We start from the raw sequence: 18,585 nt of genomic DNA, 5'->3' as shown, positions 1-18,585 counted from the left end.
TTTTACCTACATCCCCTCAGCCCAGATGGTTCACGCTCACCTCTGTAGTACTTAGGCCATTTAAATCTTGTTTTAAAGACCTTAGAACTAAAGAGACACAATTATGCCTGTCATTCATCCTGGCTCGTCCTTAGTGGGTGCTTGCCCCATCTTTCTGGCGAGCTGCCTGCCCCACTGCAAAGTGACTGTCAAGAGGTAATCTTTTGCTAAAACCATGAGAACTCTTAATGGACATTAACAGACTTGCATTTACAAGCAGTGAAGTCTGTCACCTTCATGTTGTTATTTATGCAGCATTAACCTTTTTCTCCAGATCATTGAGACTGAAAATATGATGGACCGAATTGTGACTGGCTTGTCTGAGTCTAGTGTCAAGGTGCGGTTAGCTGCTGTCAGGTATGAGCTTTACGTGGTCTGAATAAAAACCCCTTGCTCTGTGTTTAGCCTGTTTCCTTTCCGGTCCTTCACTAAGCACAGGATGCAGATGTTCCTGGAACGTATGCTCAGGTGAATCCATGCAGTGTGTAATTTCACCTAACAGAAAGAACCTAGCCTCCAATGCCCGTGAGGTGTCTTGCTGTAGCTGACTTAGTGTCAGTTAGCCATGCTTGAAGTGTACATTTGTACTAGTGAAAAGCCAAGCAATTGATTTGAAACGTGAGTTTTGGCTTCTTGGGAAGCTAATTTTGATCATTCTTTATAGATGTTTGCACAGTTTATCCAGATCCGTACAGCAGCTTCGAACCAGTTTCCAGGATCATGCGGTGTGGAAACCTTTAATGAAGGTGAGAAAGTCACAGCAGTTGGCAGAGAGCCTGTGTGAGCTGAGCACCCAGGTCTAGGGATACAGCTGACTCTTGGTTATGTTGATTCACACGCTCTGAGCTTCTCAGACTTAGAGAGTATGGCTCTCAGAGGGTCAGTGTTTCAGGTGTGAGAGGGAAGTCCCAGCCTAGGTTTCTTTATTAGCTTGAGCTCTTGGTACTCATTTGGTCTTCGGAATGTTTATTATGATTCTTTAAACTTAAATCCAGAGGTTTTCCTTGTAGCCTTTGGGTTATAAAAAGGAAACAAGTTGGCTATTTATGGATATAAAATAAAAGTTGTGCCATTAACTTGGCTTTTGGGCATCTCCCATGCCAGGAGGAATTCAAGGCAACTAAATCTGAATTGAAACTTTAAATGGTGCTTCCAATTCCTTGTAGCTAATGATGTTAACTCTCATTCGGAACCACATCAACTTGGTCTTTGATCTTTTTTTTTCCTTTAAATCTCTTAACTCTATACATTTAATTTGCTTAGTAGATTTTTAAAATTTATTTTGATTCTTCTGGTTGTTGTTGTGTTTGAGTACTTAGTAAGCAAAGCCTCCAGGCACATTGGCCTTGAGAAATCTTTTACTGTGGTGGTCTTAGCCTTGCTTAAACTTTAGGTTAGAAGAGGGACATCAGTGTGACAGAAATAAGAGAAACATCAAGCAGATGTGAATTAGACTTCAAAGGTTAAAAGAACAAAGGTTTGTTTCTATGAGCAGAAATGTATGAAAGGTGTGGGAAATAGCAAGGGCGCCTCCATAACCAGTGCAGACGGATGGAGTGAGTGAGACAGACCAGTGGACTGGTAATTAGGTGGGAAGCTTAGGTAATACACATCTGAAATCTTGGTGCCTGGAAGGCAGAGGCAGGAAGATGAGTTGAAGGCCAGCTTGGGCTGTTCAGTGAGAGCTTGTGTTTGTGGGTTGTGGTTGTTTGTCTTCAAAGGTGGAGTAGCGTCAGTGCTGTAAGCCTCGGGAATGAACATGCTGATGGGTTCCTATGCGAACACCTGTCTCATGGCAGAGCATGTGACTTATTCTTTGAGGTCTTGAAATAAGATGGCAGTCGTTTAAGAAGCAGTGTGAACCTGAGAGCCACTTCACTGGCAGGCACGACAGCATTGGGTATGTAATTTGTGTTTAGGTTTCCAGAACAATGTCAAGATTCAAGACAAAATGTTTGTTGAGTTTCTCCTTTGCTGTGGGCCTTCCTTCTCAGCCTGTGACTGCGCTTTTCTGTTGCTTTATTTCACTTATTGGACATATGGTATTCCTCTGAACATGACTCATTTCCTGCTGGGTTTTTGTTTCCTAAAATCTACGGAGAGCCCCCAACCTCAGAAAGGTTATTTGTCTCCTCCAGCTACCTGGTAACACATCGCTTCAGGGGTGGACCAGTTCAGTCAACAAAAGTTTGTTTCACATTCACAATCTCTCACCTAAAACTAGTGGAGCCAAATTTGATGTGCGCAGGTTTTGGAAGGCTCTCCTCAGTTAATGTTTTCCTTTATGGTTCCTTCTTTTTCTTTTCAGTTGCTTTGTTTGGTTTTAATGATAACTTGATCTTAATTTATTTATAATCCATCCAAGACCTTTTAACTGTTTTCTGTTTCCCAAAATAACTTCTTTTGTGTCTGGACCTTTTTCTCTCTGGTTGCTCAGCTCAAAAATCTCTGTTTCATACACACCAAGGATAGAGCAAGGTGATTTCTGTCTCCCTCTCCTGGGGCAAATGTTGATGAGCAAACTAGAAGAGTTTGATACTCATGGCTGTGTGTGGGTTCAACTCTCAAACCATGACTTAGTCACACACTTAAGATGTGATACCACGTTGCAAATACTCATATTCATTTTGATTTCTCATTGTTGGGAAGCAATTTATATATGTAATAATTTTTCTCATTTGCGTTTCCACATTTTAATCTGTTGGTTAACTAGACACAAGACAATAGCCATTTAATAAAAATTTTTGTGTTTTAAACTTTACTGTTTGTATAAAATTCATATGTTTTTGTTGTTCTGGGATTGAGCCCAGGGCCTTATTCTTCCTAGACAAGCACTCTACCAAATAAGTTATACCCCCCAGTCTTTTTTTAAAATTTTATTAGCTTGACAGCAGAGGTCAGCTTCTGAATTGCAGTATTTTTCCTCTCTATACTGTCCAATATGAGAAGTCGAGTTGTAAGATAATTGTTTAGGGTTTTGCTTAGTTATATGTGACCTCACCTCTAGCATTGCAGACTTAATGACATCGCCCTCTTTATTCTGTAGGTTTTACAAAATGCACCCGATGAAATCCTAGTAGTAGCATCTTCCATGTTATGTAACCTTCTTCTTGAATTTTCTCCAAGTAAAGAGGTTAGTAATGATTTTTCTCTTCTCTGGCTAAAGTCTAGTCAAATACTGTTTTCTTTTTTCCTTCTTATTTACTTATTTACTTTTTCAGGACAGAGTTTTTCTGTGTAGCCCAAGCTGTTCTAGAGCTTACTATGTAGGCCAGGCTGGCCCCGAACTCACGAAGATCTACCTGCTTTTGCCTTTTGAGTGCTGGGATTAAAGGTATGCACCACCAGCAGCTGGTTTTTCTTGTTTTAAAACAGTGCTTAGTGTTGAAATTGGGGCATTGAATTGAAGAACCCCTTCTTTTTGCTTGCTTTGAGTAGAGAAGGAAGTGAGTCACTTCTTTTCAGGGTTGGAATTCCTTCGCATTACTCTGTTCATTCTGTCGTGGACAACTTACCAGATGTTACAAAGGCCAGAGCCTCTGCAGGAACATTGAACAAGTCTCAGCAACTTGGGAGGCTGAGGCAAAAGGATTCTAAGCCAAAGTTTTGAGGCCAGCTTGCTTATAAATGAATAACTAAAAGACATTACAGTATATAGTTACTAGTCTATACTGAAATTGCAAGTGAAGAAACAAAAATATAAGTAATAGACTGTTTCCAAACATTATTTACTAAAGACTTGTCTTTGGAAACCAGGATTCTAAGTCATTTCAAGAGAGTAACTCCTTGCATCAGAAAATAATACTCAGTGACCATTGTTTAAGGCAGAATAAATATAAGGATTTTTTTTCCTATTTCTGTCCTTAACAATTTCCTACCTGTATAATAGATTTTAGTGGGTTTTTTTTTTTCTTTCTTTCTTTCTTTCTTTTTTTTTTTTTTTTTTTTTTACTGCTGTTACCGTCTTTCACCTCTTCCCTGTCCTACTGAACCCCTCCTTCGCAGCAAATCACTTTTCTAGTCCTCATGTACTGTTTGTGTGTGACTTGCTGTGTTTACTTAGAACACTTACATGACCATGGATAGAAATTATTTCTAGAGCAAGGGCAGCTTGACTGCGGTTACACCACCAAAGGACATGACAGCCTTCTACCCCAGCATCCCTTAACGGACAGTGGACCCGCAGGAAGGGTGGAGCCTCACAGACCCCTTCCTAACCATGATGACATGTTCAGCAGCCCAGTCTGTGCAGGTCTTATGGCGGTGTCCACAGCAGCAGTGACGTTGGTAATGGTTACATCATGTCCAGAAGATTCTTTCTGCTGCACATTTCCCCGTCCTTTGGTTCTTATGTTCTTCCTGCTACCTCCTATTTATACACTGTTCCCTGAGTTTTGGAGGGGTCTCTTACTCCAATTGATATAAAATATTTTGAGATCATGGCGTTTGTTCTTAATAAAAAAAAAACAAATTTAATAAAGGAGGGGTAAACACCTTATACAGCTTTACTGTTACATTATCTCTGGGCTTGTAGAACATGCTTACAAATGCACAGAAAATGGATTTTGTCTCTAGCAACAACAAACAAAACTCTGTGTGTGTATGTGTGTGTGTGTGTCTGTCTGTCTGTCCATTCCTATCCTTTTTTACAATCCTGAGGTGAGGTTCATTGTTTGTTGGACCTCTGGTAGTTTGTAACCCATTTTCTATATTGAAGCTTGACTGATTTAGGATGGTAGCACTGCCAAGATGAAGTCAGAGATGGTTACTGAACCTCTGCACTGGAGGGGACAGAAAGCAGGGTAACAGAGCCTCCAGTCCTCGGCCTGCAGTAGAGTACTGACCAAATCCAGACTGAGTTACAGTCAGAGCACTCCAGCCACTAGGGCAGCCTAGGCAGCGTCCAGTGACGAGATGTGGTGGATGAACTCCAAGGATCTAACTGATGCTTTTTATTGAAAAAAGCTTTTTCTTGATCCAGAAGGGAGAGAAATGCTATAGTTGGCAGAATTTGAGGAGAGTTTCTATTGATAAAAGTATTGTTTTAATTAAATGTTAACTTTTCTGCACTTAGTAACTATGATTGTCTAAGGATATCTTTGTTGTCAGGAAACAAACTGAAATATTGGGGGTTAAGGGCAGCAAGTTTGTACTCTGTTTTCAAATAGTAAAATAAAATTAATAATGTGGATTAGGTATATAGAATGAGAAATATAATAAAGCCATTATGGCAAGTATTTGAAATACCATAATTTGAATATATGATCTTCAAAGATGTCATCTTGTAAGGCAGTGCCCTTTCCTGAATCTGTACTGCTGAATTCCTTAAGAGCCTCTAGTCACCAGTTACATAGCCTTTCAGTATTTATTAGTGGAAGTCTTAATCCTGTAAAGTCAGGATTTTTCAGACTCTCTAGAAACTCATTTTCAGCTTAGTATTCAAAGTGTAGTTAGTAGTTAGGCTGTCCTGAGCATGAGATGTGATGTGGCTTTAAAAGCTCAGTTGTGCTCTGCACACATCACAGACGATTAGTGCTGTGAATGTTCCAGAAACTCTGCAGTGTGTTCAGAATGAAAGGAGCAGGGAAGTAGGCAGTGTAGTTGTAAGAGTCTGTGAGAAATAGATATGTGTTAGGATGCCTACAGACTCGGGGGAGGGGTTGGGGGGGCAGGCAATCAGACAGATAGAGACAGAGAAAGAATGAGACCTTGACCTTGTCTTCCTCAAGGTAACTTTCTGGTGCCGTAGTTTCTGCTTTGAAAACTGCTGACACTTGAGTAAGATGGGGCAGAGATCATGCAGTGAATGGTGGAGAAGGAGACACTGTAGTTTGCAACCTGATGTGGACTCTGGTTTGTTGTTGTTTGTTTATTATTCTGTCTTATTCTTTCTTTTCCAATCAGCCAATTTTGGAATCAGGAGCTGTCGAGCTGCTCTGTGGGTTGACACAGAGTGAAAACCCTGCTCTGCGAGTGAATGGGATTTGGGCTTTAATGGTATGTCTCACTGTTGTAATGTCCCAACTTACAAGAAATACAGAGGCATTATCAAAGTTTTAACTATGGCTTATGTTCTGGAATTTTCTTTTTCAAAAATCTAGCTAACAAAGTCTAGTTTTCCCATCACTTATGGCCTGAAAGATTCCATGTTCTTCTTTCAGGTTGAGCTGTAAAGGAGTTGTCCTATAGTGTGCCCTTAACTGGGAACAGAAGTTTGTGTTCTTCCAAATATATTCTGGTCATAGGAAGCTGCTTATTTTATGATTGCATGTAGTAATGTTTTTTTCTTTATTTATGGATAGTAAACCAAGGCATAGAATAATTGTCCTGAAACATAAAATTTCATGTTTATGGTTTACTTAGTTTAAAAGATAGTTGTTATGAAGTAGCTGAATTGAGCTAATGTAAGCATCACCCATGTAGTTAGCATATTTTGTAGAATAGTTACCATGCAAAATATTTAGTAATTGAACAGTTTTTAGTAAACAGAATAATGGTTTATTAAATTAGGAGGTCAGAACCATTCTTTTCAGGATTATTAAAGTAAACATCATTGAATTTTTTATAAGGAATGAACCTTCATGAACTTTCAAAAAGACATACTAAGAGTATTTACAATTTAGTTGTTATGTATGAAGCCAGAGTGAGATACTTTATATTTGTAACTGCTATTTTAAAATCTTTTAATTAAATTAATATTTAGGGGGCTGGAGAGGTGGCTCAGTGGTTAAGAGCATTGTTTGATCTTCAAGAGGTCCTAAGTTCGATTCCCAGCAACCACATGGTGACTCACAACCATCTGTAATGAGAACTGATGCCCTCTTCTGGTGTGTCTGAAGACAGTGACAGTGTACTCATATATATAAAATAAATAAATATTTTTTTAAAACACCAATATTTTATTATAACTTATTTAGTAGGGAGTGTGTGCACATGCCAGAAGTGACAGGACAGCCTTGAGGAAGGTCGGTGAGTCAAGCTCAGGTCATGGGATCTGTGTCTTTGCCTAACTGAACCCTGTTGCTGGTCCTGTGCTGGCTCTTGTTTGTTCCCTTGTGATGTATCTACCTTACTGGTGGGCCTGGGACCTGTGTCTATGCTGTATTGGCATGAACTTAGGGACAGAAAAGATAATCTGATCATTTCTTAGTGATTTTTCTCCTTAGTCCCAAGACCTTTTGAAAGTTTTTGCTGCCTTCCATTTACCTTACCTTGCCTTCAGGACTGATCCCCAGTGTCAGCTCCTTCAGTAGGAGGCTTACTCAGAGACCTGTATGCAACACGCCTGTGACCACTTCGCAGATCTATCACCTAAATAGTCTGGGAATTGAGTTGAGGGCCAGTGAATCATCTCATTCTGCAATCCGTCTTACTCTAATCAGTCTCCATGTCACCAGCTTCTGTGACGTCTGTTCACAAAACAGAGCTATAGAGCTACCTTTGGCCTAGGTCTCTGACGGCCACCAAGTGTTCTTTTGACTGTCACACTGTCCTGTATCATTGATAGCCTTGCTCTTCGATAGGTCTCAGTCGCTTAATTTAAATGGATAACTGTCCAGAGGGGCAATAACTGACATATAAACCACCAATTTATCCAAGATTTTTTTGAGTTGTTAATAGTGTTTAAAATTTTAATTAAACTGTTTTACTCAAGAATAAAGTTTGCACAATTTTCCCCATTAGCACAAAGGAAGTTTAGCTGGACAGGGCTGTGCACACTGTCTGAGCATTCAAGCTAGAGACCTGTCTCAAAAGAAACAGCAAACAAAGTAGCAGCATCACAGTCATCCCTAGTAGACAGCCATAAATCACGTACATAAAAACAATGTGCTAGGGAGAAAGGGTTGATTTTTTTTTTTCAAAGTCAAATCATAATTTTATGAACTTTGTCCTTTAGGATGGATAGTCAGTGTTTGATTTGGACAATGTCTGCTCTAAACTTAATTGAGAAAACGCAAATTAGCTCTTTTGTTTATAAAGATTGAAAAGTAATTTGCTATTTAGTCTAATCACACAAGAGACTATTTTTTTCCTTTGCATAAGTCAGGAGTTTTCACATAATCAGGGGTTACTTAGGACTGATAAAGCCAAAACAAGTCTTTGAGTTTAAAAAGGCTGGGGAGTAAGCCTTGTACTATAGCTTATCATCTCTTAAAAACAAAACAAAACGGGAAATGAGTAGCTTAAATCTTCAGCTATAAAAACCGAGTACAGCAGATTTACTTTGTGTAGTTCACCAGCATCAGTTACATTGATTCACTGGCTCTTAAGGACAAGGCAACCCTTTAAAACCTGCAGACCTTGAAAATTAGGCCATAAGATAAAAAAACAGTTCATGGTCTTACATCAGCAAATTCACCTAAAAACAGTCTAATTTTGTAGAATAAAGGCCAAGAAAACATTGCATATGTTACAAGCTTATTACATGTTATTTGCATGGCTTTACATGTCACAAACACAGCTCCCTACTTCAAGCAAGCTATGTATAGGTGAGGCCAGGCCACTTTAGCAGCTTTGTGGGATGCTATTCTATAAAAAATGTTCTTAGAAAGTTAATCAACATTATCTGTTTTTGGAGAAGATTTGGTACATCTCTGGGTTAATGCCTATTCACTGCATTTAAGAAATGACCACTGGGCCATGTACTTTGCCTCAACCTAATGAGCTTTACCTGCCCTTTACAAATTTACTGATGTGTAACTTATAAACCAACCTTTTTTTTTTTTTTTTTTTTTTAATGCCCAAGATAGTTTGGGTGACCCTAGACCATGATACTGAACTGTGCACCTTGTGTATCCTGGCTAAATGCTTACTGTCTGATTTCTTCAGAAATTGTGTAGTAACCCATAAATCTTAGTTTTCCCATCAAACAATAAAAAAGCTAAGGTTACTGGTCCCCAAATCTAATTTAGTTAGCAACACTACTAAGTAGAATTGATTAGTCATATACTGTTTCAATTGCATTGACACATATGCACTATATGTATATATAGCACATAAATCAAATGTCTGCTTATACTTATAAATTATCAGTTTTCCACAAAATGTCAAACCTACTTTTGGCTATGTGTAATCGTCAAAATTTTAAAATTAGTACTTGTCTAATTTTATACCTGTACTTTAAGTAAGGTTTTAAGTTGAAATGTCATGGTTTCCTTATCTGAAGGGTTCAAGGAAACATGACCCTGGTGGCCTGGGGAGAACACTTGGTGATGGTGGTTCACTAAATTTGGCTCCAGCATAGTTCTGACTGACTTGAGACTTAAAAAGCAAGCTAGGACTTGATAAGTTAGATAAGAGATTTTTATAGCAAATGTTTGTTTATGAAGTTCTATTTGACATTTGCTGTTTTTATAACATGTAGCTTGGAGTAAACTGAGCTAATCTAGTATATGAACTAAAAAAAGAAGTAGAAACAAAGTAGTCACTGGCCATCTTTGCTGCTAATAGCCAGGGCATACCTCCCACCCTCTGAGAGTTTCCTCAAGCAGGTTTGTGTTTGTTCAGATGCCGGTGTCAGTAAGTGGTTATATTCCTTATAGTATCTCTAAGTGTGGTTGTTACTGCTCTCTAGAGATGATGAAAAGGAACCAGAAGAATAGTATGGCCAATTCAGCTTCCTTCTGTGCTTTGAGTTCTATTAAAATAAAATTTAATACAGTGACCATAGACATGATTCCTGTAATTTCTTTAATCCTTTTAGAATATGGCATTTCAGGCGGAACAAAAAATAAAAGCAGATATTTTACGAAGTTTGAGTACTGAACAACTATTCCGGTTACTGTCAGATTCTGATATGAATGTGCTGATGAAGACATTGGGCCTTCTTAGGAATCTCCTCTCCACTCGGCCTGTAAGTAATATCCTTAGGATTCCATATGAGCTCCTGCATTGCTCAGCATCTGCGAGTGTAAGCAAAATGCTGTTCATTGCAGAGAAGCCAGTTTACACATGGGTCTGTCACTTGAATGGGTGCTCTGGGAACTACCACCCCATATAATCCCCCACCAGCCATCGCTGTCTGAGGCCTCTGTTTCTTATTTGAAAATTCCTTTCAATATCATTCCACAGCCACATCTGTCACCTGCTCAAGAGCATGAGAGGCTGAGCCTTGCTAGTGGGTCTCTGTGGGCACTCTCTGATAGTCCCTGGCTGTCATCAGTGACTCTCAGGTAGATAGAGAACAGGAGGCCTTCTCTGCCTTACTTGGCTTTTCAGTCCTCCTTACCACACTGTACCCTAAGACTATGGTAGTGACCTAGGTCATATTTTCCGTGTCTTTTGCTCTTATTCTTCATTTTGTGCTTCTTGATTCTCAGTGCTTTTAGTTCTTTATAGTACACACATACATACACATACATACATACATATACATACACACATAAATACATGCATTCACATACATACTTAATGTAACACACATACACACCAACATACACACACACATATACACACATACACACACATGTACAGATGTACACAGAGTGGGGCCGACTTTAGAATAACAGTAAACACTGGTCTTTGGAATCTGGTCATATATGCTGTATTGTTCTGAGGAAGCAGTTGTGATCATGTAACTTTGAGAAATGTTCTGTCAGTTGGGTGTTGTTTATGTGGCCTATAATCCCAGTGCTAACACTCTGCCAAGGATTCTAGATCTTGATCAGTAACTGTGGACTTCCCGTTGTTTTACAGCACATAGATAAAATCATGAGTACTCACGGAAAGCAGATCATGCAAGCTGTCACTCTGATTCTGGAGGGGGAGCATAGCATTGAAGTCAAAGAGCAGGTATGTGTGGTGGAGAGCCTTCTGTAAGCACAAAGGAAGATCTTGTAAGTCTTCTCGTCTTAAAGACAAGAAGAACGGTTCTCCTTTCCTGAAACAGGGAAACATGGCTGGAGTCTGCAGTTAGCTTGGTTGTTTCACGTGCCACATGCACTGTCCTGTCTCTACGGGAACAGCCTCCGTTAGCACACTGGCCTTACTGCTTCCTCCAGCACTGACTGTCGCCTTCTCTGTCACTATGGTCTCAACTCGAGCCCACTGCTCCCTGAGCGATAATTCCTTGTCCTGAAGACAGTTCTGGTTTCTTTACTCTTCTCCTTTTCCATAGGACAGATTTAGGGAAAGCATAAAAGTGTGGCAGCTTCAATGTCAGGGAGTCAGTTGGAAGTTGCTGTCTACATTTTCTAAAATTTATCTAAAATAGAAGTTGTGGATGTTTTATTTTATGAAAAAAAATAATGGTAACCTGCCAAGATATTAACACAAAGTCTGACATACTACTAGTGTTTGCTTTCCAGACATGGAAAACAAAACTCTGTCATGTTCAAAATTCCTTGAGTGGGATGTGTTTGTGTGTGTGTGTGTGTGTGTGTGTGACACACGCACACATGAACATATACACATGTATGTGAGCATGTGTGAGAGAGATAAAAATTTGCTGTCATCATTGTGGAGAGTTGGCTTATCTTTTCGTTTCTGACTCAGAGATATCCTGGATGACAGAGAGCTTAGGACTTGAGATCTGGACCTAAATTTAATCTTAAAAAAAGAATTAATTAAGTCATTTTAAGATAAATATCTTAGGTGATTTCTTAGGTGATTTAAAATTTAGAAGTAAACTTTGATCAATAATAATTAACGCTGGAGGTAATTGAAATGAAAGCTATCACTGGGATACAAAAATGAAGAAATACACTATTTTAAAAAATGCTACTTGGAAAGTACACAGATGTGTTCTGTCTGTAGAGACAGCTCACATGGGTAGAATTCCCCAGTCTGAAAAGAAGCAAGCTGTAAAGTCCAGCCAGGATTTAGATATGGGCAAAACAACCAACAGCAGTGTGCTTTCACAGAACACTAATGTAGAGATGGACCCTCACGGAATTTGGAGATGGCCCAGAAGTAGGTCCGAATGGGAGGCTTAAGCTTAGTGGTTAGTTGGAACTTCAGTCCTCCTCAGAAGCATCTAGTAAGTTATTTTTATTGCGGCATTCATTAAGCTGCATACATACATTTGCAGTATACATAAGTATACAAATTTTTTCACAGGCACATTTACCCGTGAAGCTACTACCACTGCAGTCAAGGGAGTGAGTGTGCCCGTTTCTGACCTTTCACTGGAAAGAAGACAATATTGTCCATATCACTTCCAGCCAGCAGGGCACTGGAATACAGCAAGCAAAACAAATAAGGCTCACAGATTGGAAAGGATAAAACAGAACTGTTCCCCAGACATGAAGAGCTGTGTAGAAAACAACATGTTTATTTTTTTAAAAATCTAGAACTAAGTTAAGCAAGGTGACAATATAGACAGTTAGGTTGTTGTTTTTGGTTTTTTGTTTTTTAACAATTAAGCAGTGAGGGATTAGTGATAATATTAACAACATTTGCACTAGCCTGAGAAAAACAAAGTTCTTAGATTTAAATCTCATAAGGGTCTGCGTCCTGAAAGTTCTAAGGCTGATAATAAAATGAAGAGTTAAATAGGCAGAAAGATATAAAATGTGGACAATGTTGGCTCTTCTTAAATGCTTACAGAAGACATAGTCCCAGTCATGATCCTGGAATAAAGAAGTGTTAATATAGTTGTGAATGACAGACTGAATATAGACTGAAGAGTCCTTCAGGTACTAAGATCTCCAGAAAGTAAAAAGAACTAGAGTAGCCATTTTGATGAAAAAGGAACAGAAAACAAACAAAAAACAAGTGGAAACTCCGTTACCCAATAGAAGTCTCAATACGGTATTCCATTAGCGTAAAGATAGAACCAATTAAAGTCTGCAGATAGACCCACATATGTGTATGTTTTGTAATAATTTACAGAGTTACTGAGAAAATCTCTGGGGAAAGGATGTTAGTTTTTTTAAAGGTCAAAAATGATTAACTTTAAACTTTATCTCACACCTTAGATAAAATTGTATTCATAAATTCATAGAGAGTAAAATTACAGAACTTTCAAAATATTGTAGAAAAAATTAAATGTTTATGATACAACCATTAAAATAGCATTCAACAAAGGAACATTGATCTTCATCTAGCTGTGAAACTTCTCTGTGGAGTGTACTATTAAGAGCATGAATCAGGGGGCTGGAGAAATGGCTCAGTGGTTAAGGGCACCAAATGCTCTTCCAGAGGTCCTGAGTTCAAATCCTAGCAGCCACATGGTGACTCACAACCATCTGTAATGAGATCTGATGCCCTCTTCTGGTGTGTCTGAAGAGAGCTACAGTGCACTCATAAATAAACAAATCTTTTTTTTTTCACATTTTTTAAATGTTTATTTTATGTATGTGAGTATACTGAATCCTTTGAAATCAGTTGCTGTCAGCTCCTTCCCATTACCCCATGAGTAAACTGAATGCCCCTAATTTCAACACTTGGAATGCTGAGACAGGAATATTGCTGCAAGTTCAAGGTCAGTCTGGGATGCATAGTGAACCTCTACAAGTAAACACACCATGCACAGGTAGAAGGCTGCTGAGATCGTCGAGAAGGTATTTGCCTCACAATTCTGGCAATCTGAATTGTTTTCCAGAATCCATAAAGGTGGAAGAAGAGACCAGACCCCACACAGTTGTCCTTTGACCTTCGCATATGCTCAGTGTCACATACCACCTCACACCAACCTACCTGACATTCCAATATGCAGTCTCTCATTAGAAGGATATAACATCTTTTAAAGTACAAATCTATTGTTACTGATAATATGTCACACACCAGCACATCTCCCCCAAGCCGTTACTGTCACAGTTCATAGTGACCCAGCTACCCAGGACTAAACGTTCCCCTACTACCTGCTTAAAGACGTTGTATTTCTCTCTTGTGCCTCAGAAGTAGGTTTCTTTGGTTTGTACTTCATAACTTACTCCCTAGTAATCTAGTTACAGCTGTGTGTTAATCAAAGGGAAATAAAGTCACAGACCCTCAAGACATTTGAGGTCTTGGGCCTCAGTAAGAAAACAGTTTCTTCCTTAGCTTACATCATTTAAGTCTTATAAAGGGAAAGGCTTAGACAGGAAGAAACCGAGTCTGTGTCCTGTTCTTCGGCTGTCTTTGATGCCTGTGCTTCCGGATCATGTTGCTTCCTCCCAGAAGCTTGCCCTGGCCTTTATAGTACTCAGCAACTTTTGTTTTCCTGGCTCCTTTTTGCCTCAGTGAAATATAGTTGTTTATGTAAGTGTGTCAAAGTCAGGGTGTCTTATTTCCATCTCTCCTGGATGCCCTGCAGAAGACAGGTCTGTGCTGGGCTCCATCTGGCATTCTGTTGATTTCCCTGCCAAAGTCCCTTTACCTTTACAGAAAAGGGACCATCTGGTAAGCACGGATTCCTCTACTGAGCAGAATTTCCATTTGCAAGAGCCCTGTCAAAACGTGCTATCCCGCCAGCTGCCATAGGGTCCCTTCAGTCTCTTCATCAGGCCAACCTGGACCAGGACACATGGATATTGCTGCTTCTTCTGCCCCTCAAAGCCATCAACATTCGAATTGTAATAGCCAATGTCATGAGCATGGAAGCACGTTGCAGATGGAGACTTAGGGAAGGGAGGGGGTTGCAGCTCCTAGGAAGCTTTCAGCCAAGAGCCTGTGTCTCCGAAGAAACTTGGGATCAGTCACAGGATCTTTCTTAGAAATGAGTTTCTAAATTTGTAGGAGTTTGGTGGTGCCAGGATCCAATCCAGGTTCTTGTGTGTGTGAGTCAATAACATTAATGTGATGGTACAGACGCCTTTGCATGGCTGTGGCTTAAAGCCCAGCAAGAACCAGTGCAGTGTTTGAGTTCTTGTTTGCATAAGATACACTTCTCTTGGATGTGGTTACTTTGTTTGGCAGTAACACAGGAGATGAGGATCAGGGCATTGATAGAACCTGTGAAAGGCTGTGTGCCTTCCGATGAGAGAGTTCCATGATCTGGGAACTTTCTTATGTGTACGGGTGTTTTGCCTGAACACACACACACATGCTGTGTGTGTACCTGGTGCCCACAGAGGTCACACGAGGGTATCAGATCCCCTGGAACTGGAGTTATGGATTGTTCTGAGCCACCATGTGGATCCTGGGAACCAGACTTGGGTCTTCTACAGGGGCGGCACATGTTCTTAACTACTGAGCGATCTCTCGTCTCCTGAGGGAGTTTCTTGGTCACTGGCTCTTTGTTCTCTTCCAGACACTGTGCATCCTAGCCAACATTGCAGATGGGACAACGGCGAAAGAGCTTATTATGACCAATGATGACATCCTGCAGAAAATCAAATACTATATGGTAAGCCTCCGTCCCTCTCACTGCAGAACGAGAAGACAAGGGCTGTAGCATAGTAGTTCAAACCAGCTGCAGGAAGAAGGACGTGACAAGGTCAGAGCTCGTACACTGAAGTAGAAAGAGCAGCCCCAGCTCCGTCCTGTCTTCTGCCCTCTGCCTTCCTCTTACTGAAGACTTGAGCTCTTGCTTTTCCTCAGTCCTGTCAACCCCGTGGTGATAAGCCCTCTAGCCTCCTAGCTCCTTGTTTCCTTGCTTCCTTGACATGTTTCTTCCAAGTACAGCCTGCCACCTACTGCTCTGTTATTGTCATCTGGGAAACTGCCAGTTTACCATCCACATCTGATGCCAAGCACCCCATCCTTTTTCATTTTGTCCACTTTCACAACAGCACTGTAACTGTGAGGGATGTCTCCCCATGCCCTTACTTCAGCAAAGCTGCCTTCTCTTTTCATACTTAAAGGCACAGAACCAAGCTGGATGGTCTGTGTTTACAAGTCCTGTGTGTGTCCCTAGCTGATTTTCTAGTAAGCTGTGCCTCCATTCTCCCCTGAATAGGATCGTACTTTCTTCTTGGTCCTTTACTCTTAACTCCGCAGTCTCTGTTACTTTGTGTCATCGTTCTGTTTGATGGCCCACTCACACAGTACTGCTGATTCCTTTCATGGCTTCATTCTAGCTCCTAAGTGAAACCATGTTCTTTTCTGCCCCAGCTCCTTTATCTGTTCTCACTTCTCCACAGGGACACTCCTTACCCTTCAGATCCCAGCAGAACTGGTACTTCATCTCTGGGGCCTTGTGTGAGCTGTTACATTGTTCTCTTTAGAGCAGTTTGGTGGATTTAGTGGTGTGTCTGTATGCATCTGCTGCCTCTGTCAAAGTGAGCACTGAGTCAGTTATGTGCAGTCTGTATCTACCGTCCTTACAGTATCTGGCCCAAATCCCTACACTTGTTTGTTGAGTAAAAATCTAGAACTTGAATTGGTAATGCCCTTGTCTTTTCATTACCACGTATCATCTTCTTTTGAAAGTTCCCTTAGTGGTAGAGCATCTCCAGTGCACTCCGCAGCACTGGAAGGAAGGAGCCTGACTTCTCTGCTCGCTGAGTCATCAAGGTGTCCATCAGTTTTCCCACTGCTATTTGAAGCCCCATTCCCCAAAAGTACCATCTTTATATTCTTGCTCCTTTCTTGCCTCCAAATTTGCTCTAACTGGCTCACTCTGGCTCCGCCCTCCTCTCAGCTGCACCTATTCCAGTGCGGTCTTGACCTCCTGAGAGTCTAATTCAAATCTGGGGTATGATGAAGTTAGCCAGATTTTTAAATAATTACTCTTACGTGCAAGATGAAGGAAAACCACAGATCTAGCAGACTCTCATCTAGGCCGTGGTTTGTTTTTCCATTTCAGCAAGTTATTTTAAAAGGTGTATCTGAACCCTGGACTTCCCTTGGGACTCTGGACTTGGTACCCTCCTGACTACTCAGCATCTTTTTGTGCTGTCCAGTGGCCTGTTGGGGTTGCTTTTTATGTCAGTGGCTCTCCTAAGCTGACATGTCTCCTTCTGCCATTTATTCCAGTGCTCATAATCAGATGCAACATTGATTTTTTTTCCAGTCCTGTCACTCACTTGTCTGAACCCTTCTTAGTTATGGTTTTGAGTCTGTTTATACTTTCCTATTGCCACTGTACTGCCTAGAGTTCATGCTGATGTGCTCCTGTCTGATGGCCTGTCTGACCTGTGGTGCCTCCCAGAACTGCACCCCAGTTCCCTCAGCCAAAACGACCCTCTAGACGTAGTATCAGGAGAGTAGACTATAGACTGTGCACCCATCAGATCTCCTTTGGCGTTCACAGCCCCGTGACTTTCATATGTCTAGCTCCTTCCTTTTTTAAAGTCTCTATTTAAATGTTGCTGAGTTCAAAGAAATCTTGTGTGTGCTCACCTGCTGAGTTCCCTCCAGCTTCCCTGTTAGTGAACAAATGACAGATTCATTCTTAGTAATGAATCTCTAAGTGTATTTGCTCAGTTTACCCACTCAGTCTGACTCGGCACGCAGATGACAGGCTTTATTTTCTTTTGGCTTAATGAACACAAACAGAATATTTCTTTAAAACCATTGATGTCAAGAGAAGAGTCACTCACCAAAAAAACTCTGGTGGAAGAAGTTATACCCAGTTTTTGTCTTGTCTTTGTAGGCAGGGATCAGTCTAACAGAAATTTGTGAGCATAGCATGTAGTTGGTCTTCTTTTGGATGTACATTAGTTATTTAAGGGCTTCAGTTTTTAATTTCTTTATTTAATTGTGTGTGTGTGTGTGTGTGTGTGTGTGTGTGTGAGATTGGGTGTATGTATATGTACCACATGTGTGCCTGATGCCTACACAAGTCAGAAGAGGGCATTGGATTCCCTGGAACTGTGTTATAGGCAGCCCTGAGCTGCCATGTGGGAGCTGGGACTCAAATCCAGGTCCTCTGGAAGACAGCAAGTGTTCTTAACTGCTGAGCTGTCTCTCCAGCCCTCATCTAAAATCTTTAAAATGGGAAATCAGGGAAGTAATCTAAAGGTTACTTACTGTTTATTGAGTAATCTTTCATTTATGAGAAAGCATTACAGTACTTCCTGGAAAATAAGTGAGACTCGTGTTAGAATATGAGGCTCCATAGTCACACTTGCAACATTTGATACGTCAGGTAGCAATTTGATCTAGTCCTTTGGGATATTCTTATAGAAATAAGACTAATTTCATTATTCCAGAAGCCAAAAGCATTCTGTCATCTTATTTTCAGAATTAGTATCAGGACAGTAAAGTTTTTATAGACTGTGCTTGAGTCTGGTCATTCATGACTCTCCTGACCATAATTTTGTTTCCTAACCCAGAGAAATTGTTGGGCTCCTTAAGCAAGATAGTAGCTGAAGAGCTAATATGAGGTTCACATCCTGTTCATCATCTGCCATTGACCAAGAGCATGGCAAGAGAACACAGGCTAGTCAAAGCATGGAACCATCAGTGCCCAGTTCATTGCTGCCAGTGCCCGCGAGTACACAGCTGGTTGACGGTGTAGAGCTGTTAGGCACCTTTGTTTCAGGGATCATGTGTGATTCTCACCATTCCTGATTGCTGTTAACCTGACCTTTACTTTCTTTAATATTAACTTTATAGCTCCTCAGGTTTGTAGCTTATGGTTCAGAACTGTAGGCTCTTAGGATTACTTGTAGTATGTCACAAAGACCATGATGTGCAGTGAGATACCCCAGTTTAATTTTTATTATTTTCTATGCCATT

At 40.4% G+C, this 18,585-nt stretch overlaps 1 protein-coding gene across 4 annotated transcripts in view; it reads left to right on the top strand.

Annotated features, from left to right (window-relative positions):
- The window catches only part of ARMC8 (armadillo repeat containing 8), an 82,001-nt gene that overhangs the window by 58,064 nt on the left and 5,352 nt on the right, over positions 1 to 18,585 (top strand). For 2 of the 4 annotated variants that reach the window (XM_080933926.1, XM_080933925.1), the window contains exons 13-19: positions 314 to 396; positions 704 to 785; positions 3,086 to 3,172; positions 5,944 to 6,036; positions 9,743 to 9,892; positions 10,735 to 10,830; positions 15,212 to 15,307. In XM_080933926.1, coding sequence (XP_080790052.1) covers positions 314 to 396; positions 704 to 785; positions 3,086 to 3,172; positions 5,944 to 6,036; positions 9,743 to 9,892; positions 10,735 to 10,830; positions 15,212 to 15,307 — 687 coding nt within the window. Of the gene's footprint in view, positions 1 to 313; positions 397 to 703; positions 786 to 3,085; positions 3,173 to 5,943; positions 6,037 to 9,742; positions 9,893 to 10,734; positions 10,831 to 15,211; positions 15,308 to 18,544; positions 18,583 to 18,585 lie in introns of those variants that run through there. The other 2 variants (XM_080933928.1, XM_080933927.1) reach the window with 2 other exon arrangements.

Source organism: Micromys minutus (genome assembly GCF_963924665.1).
Source record: "Micromys minutus genome assembly, chromosome: 21".
NCBI classification, from domain to species: domain Eukaryota; kingdom Metazoa; phylum Chordata; class Mammalia; order Rodentia; family Muridae; genus Micromys; species Micromys minutus.
Note: the sequence above shows the minus strand (reverse complement) of the source record. Positions and strands in the feature narration are given on the sequence as shown.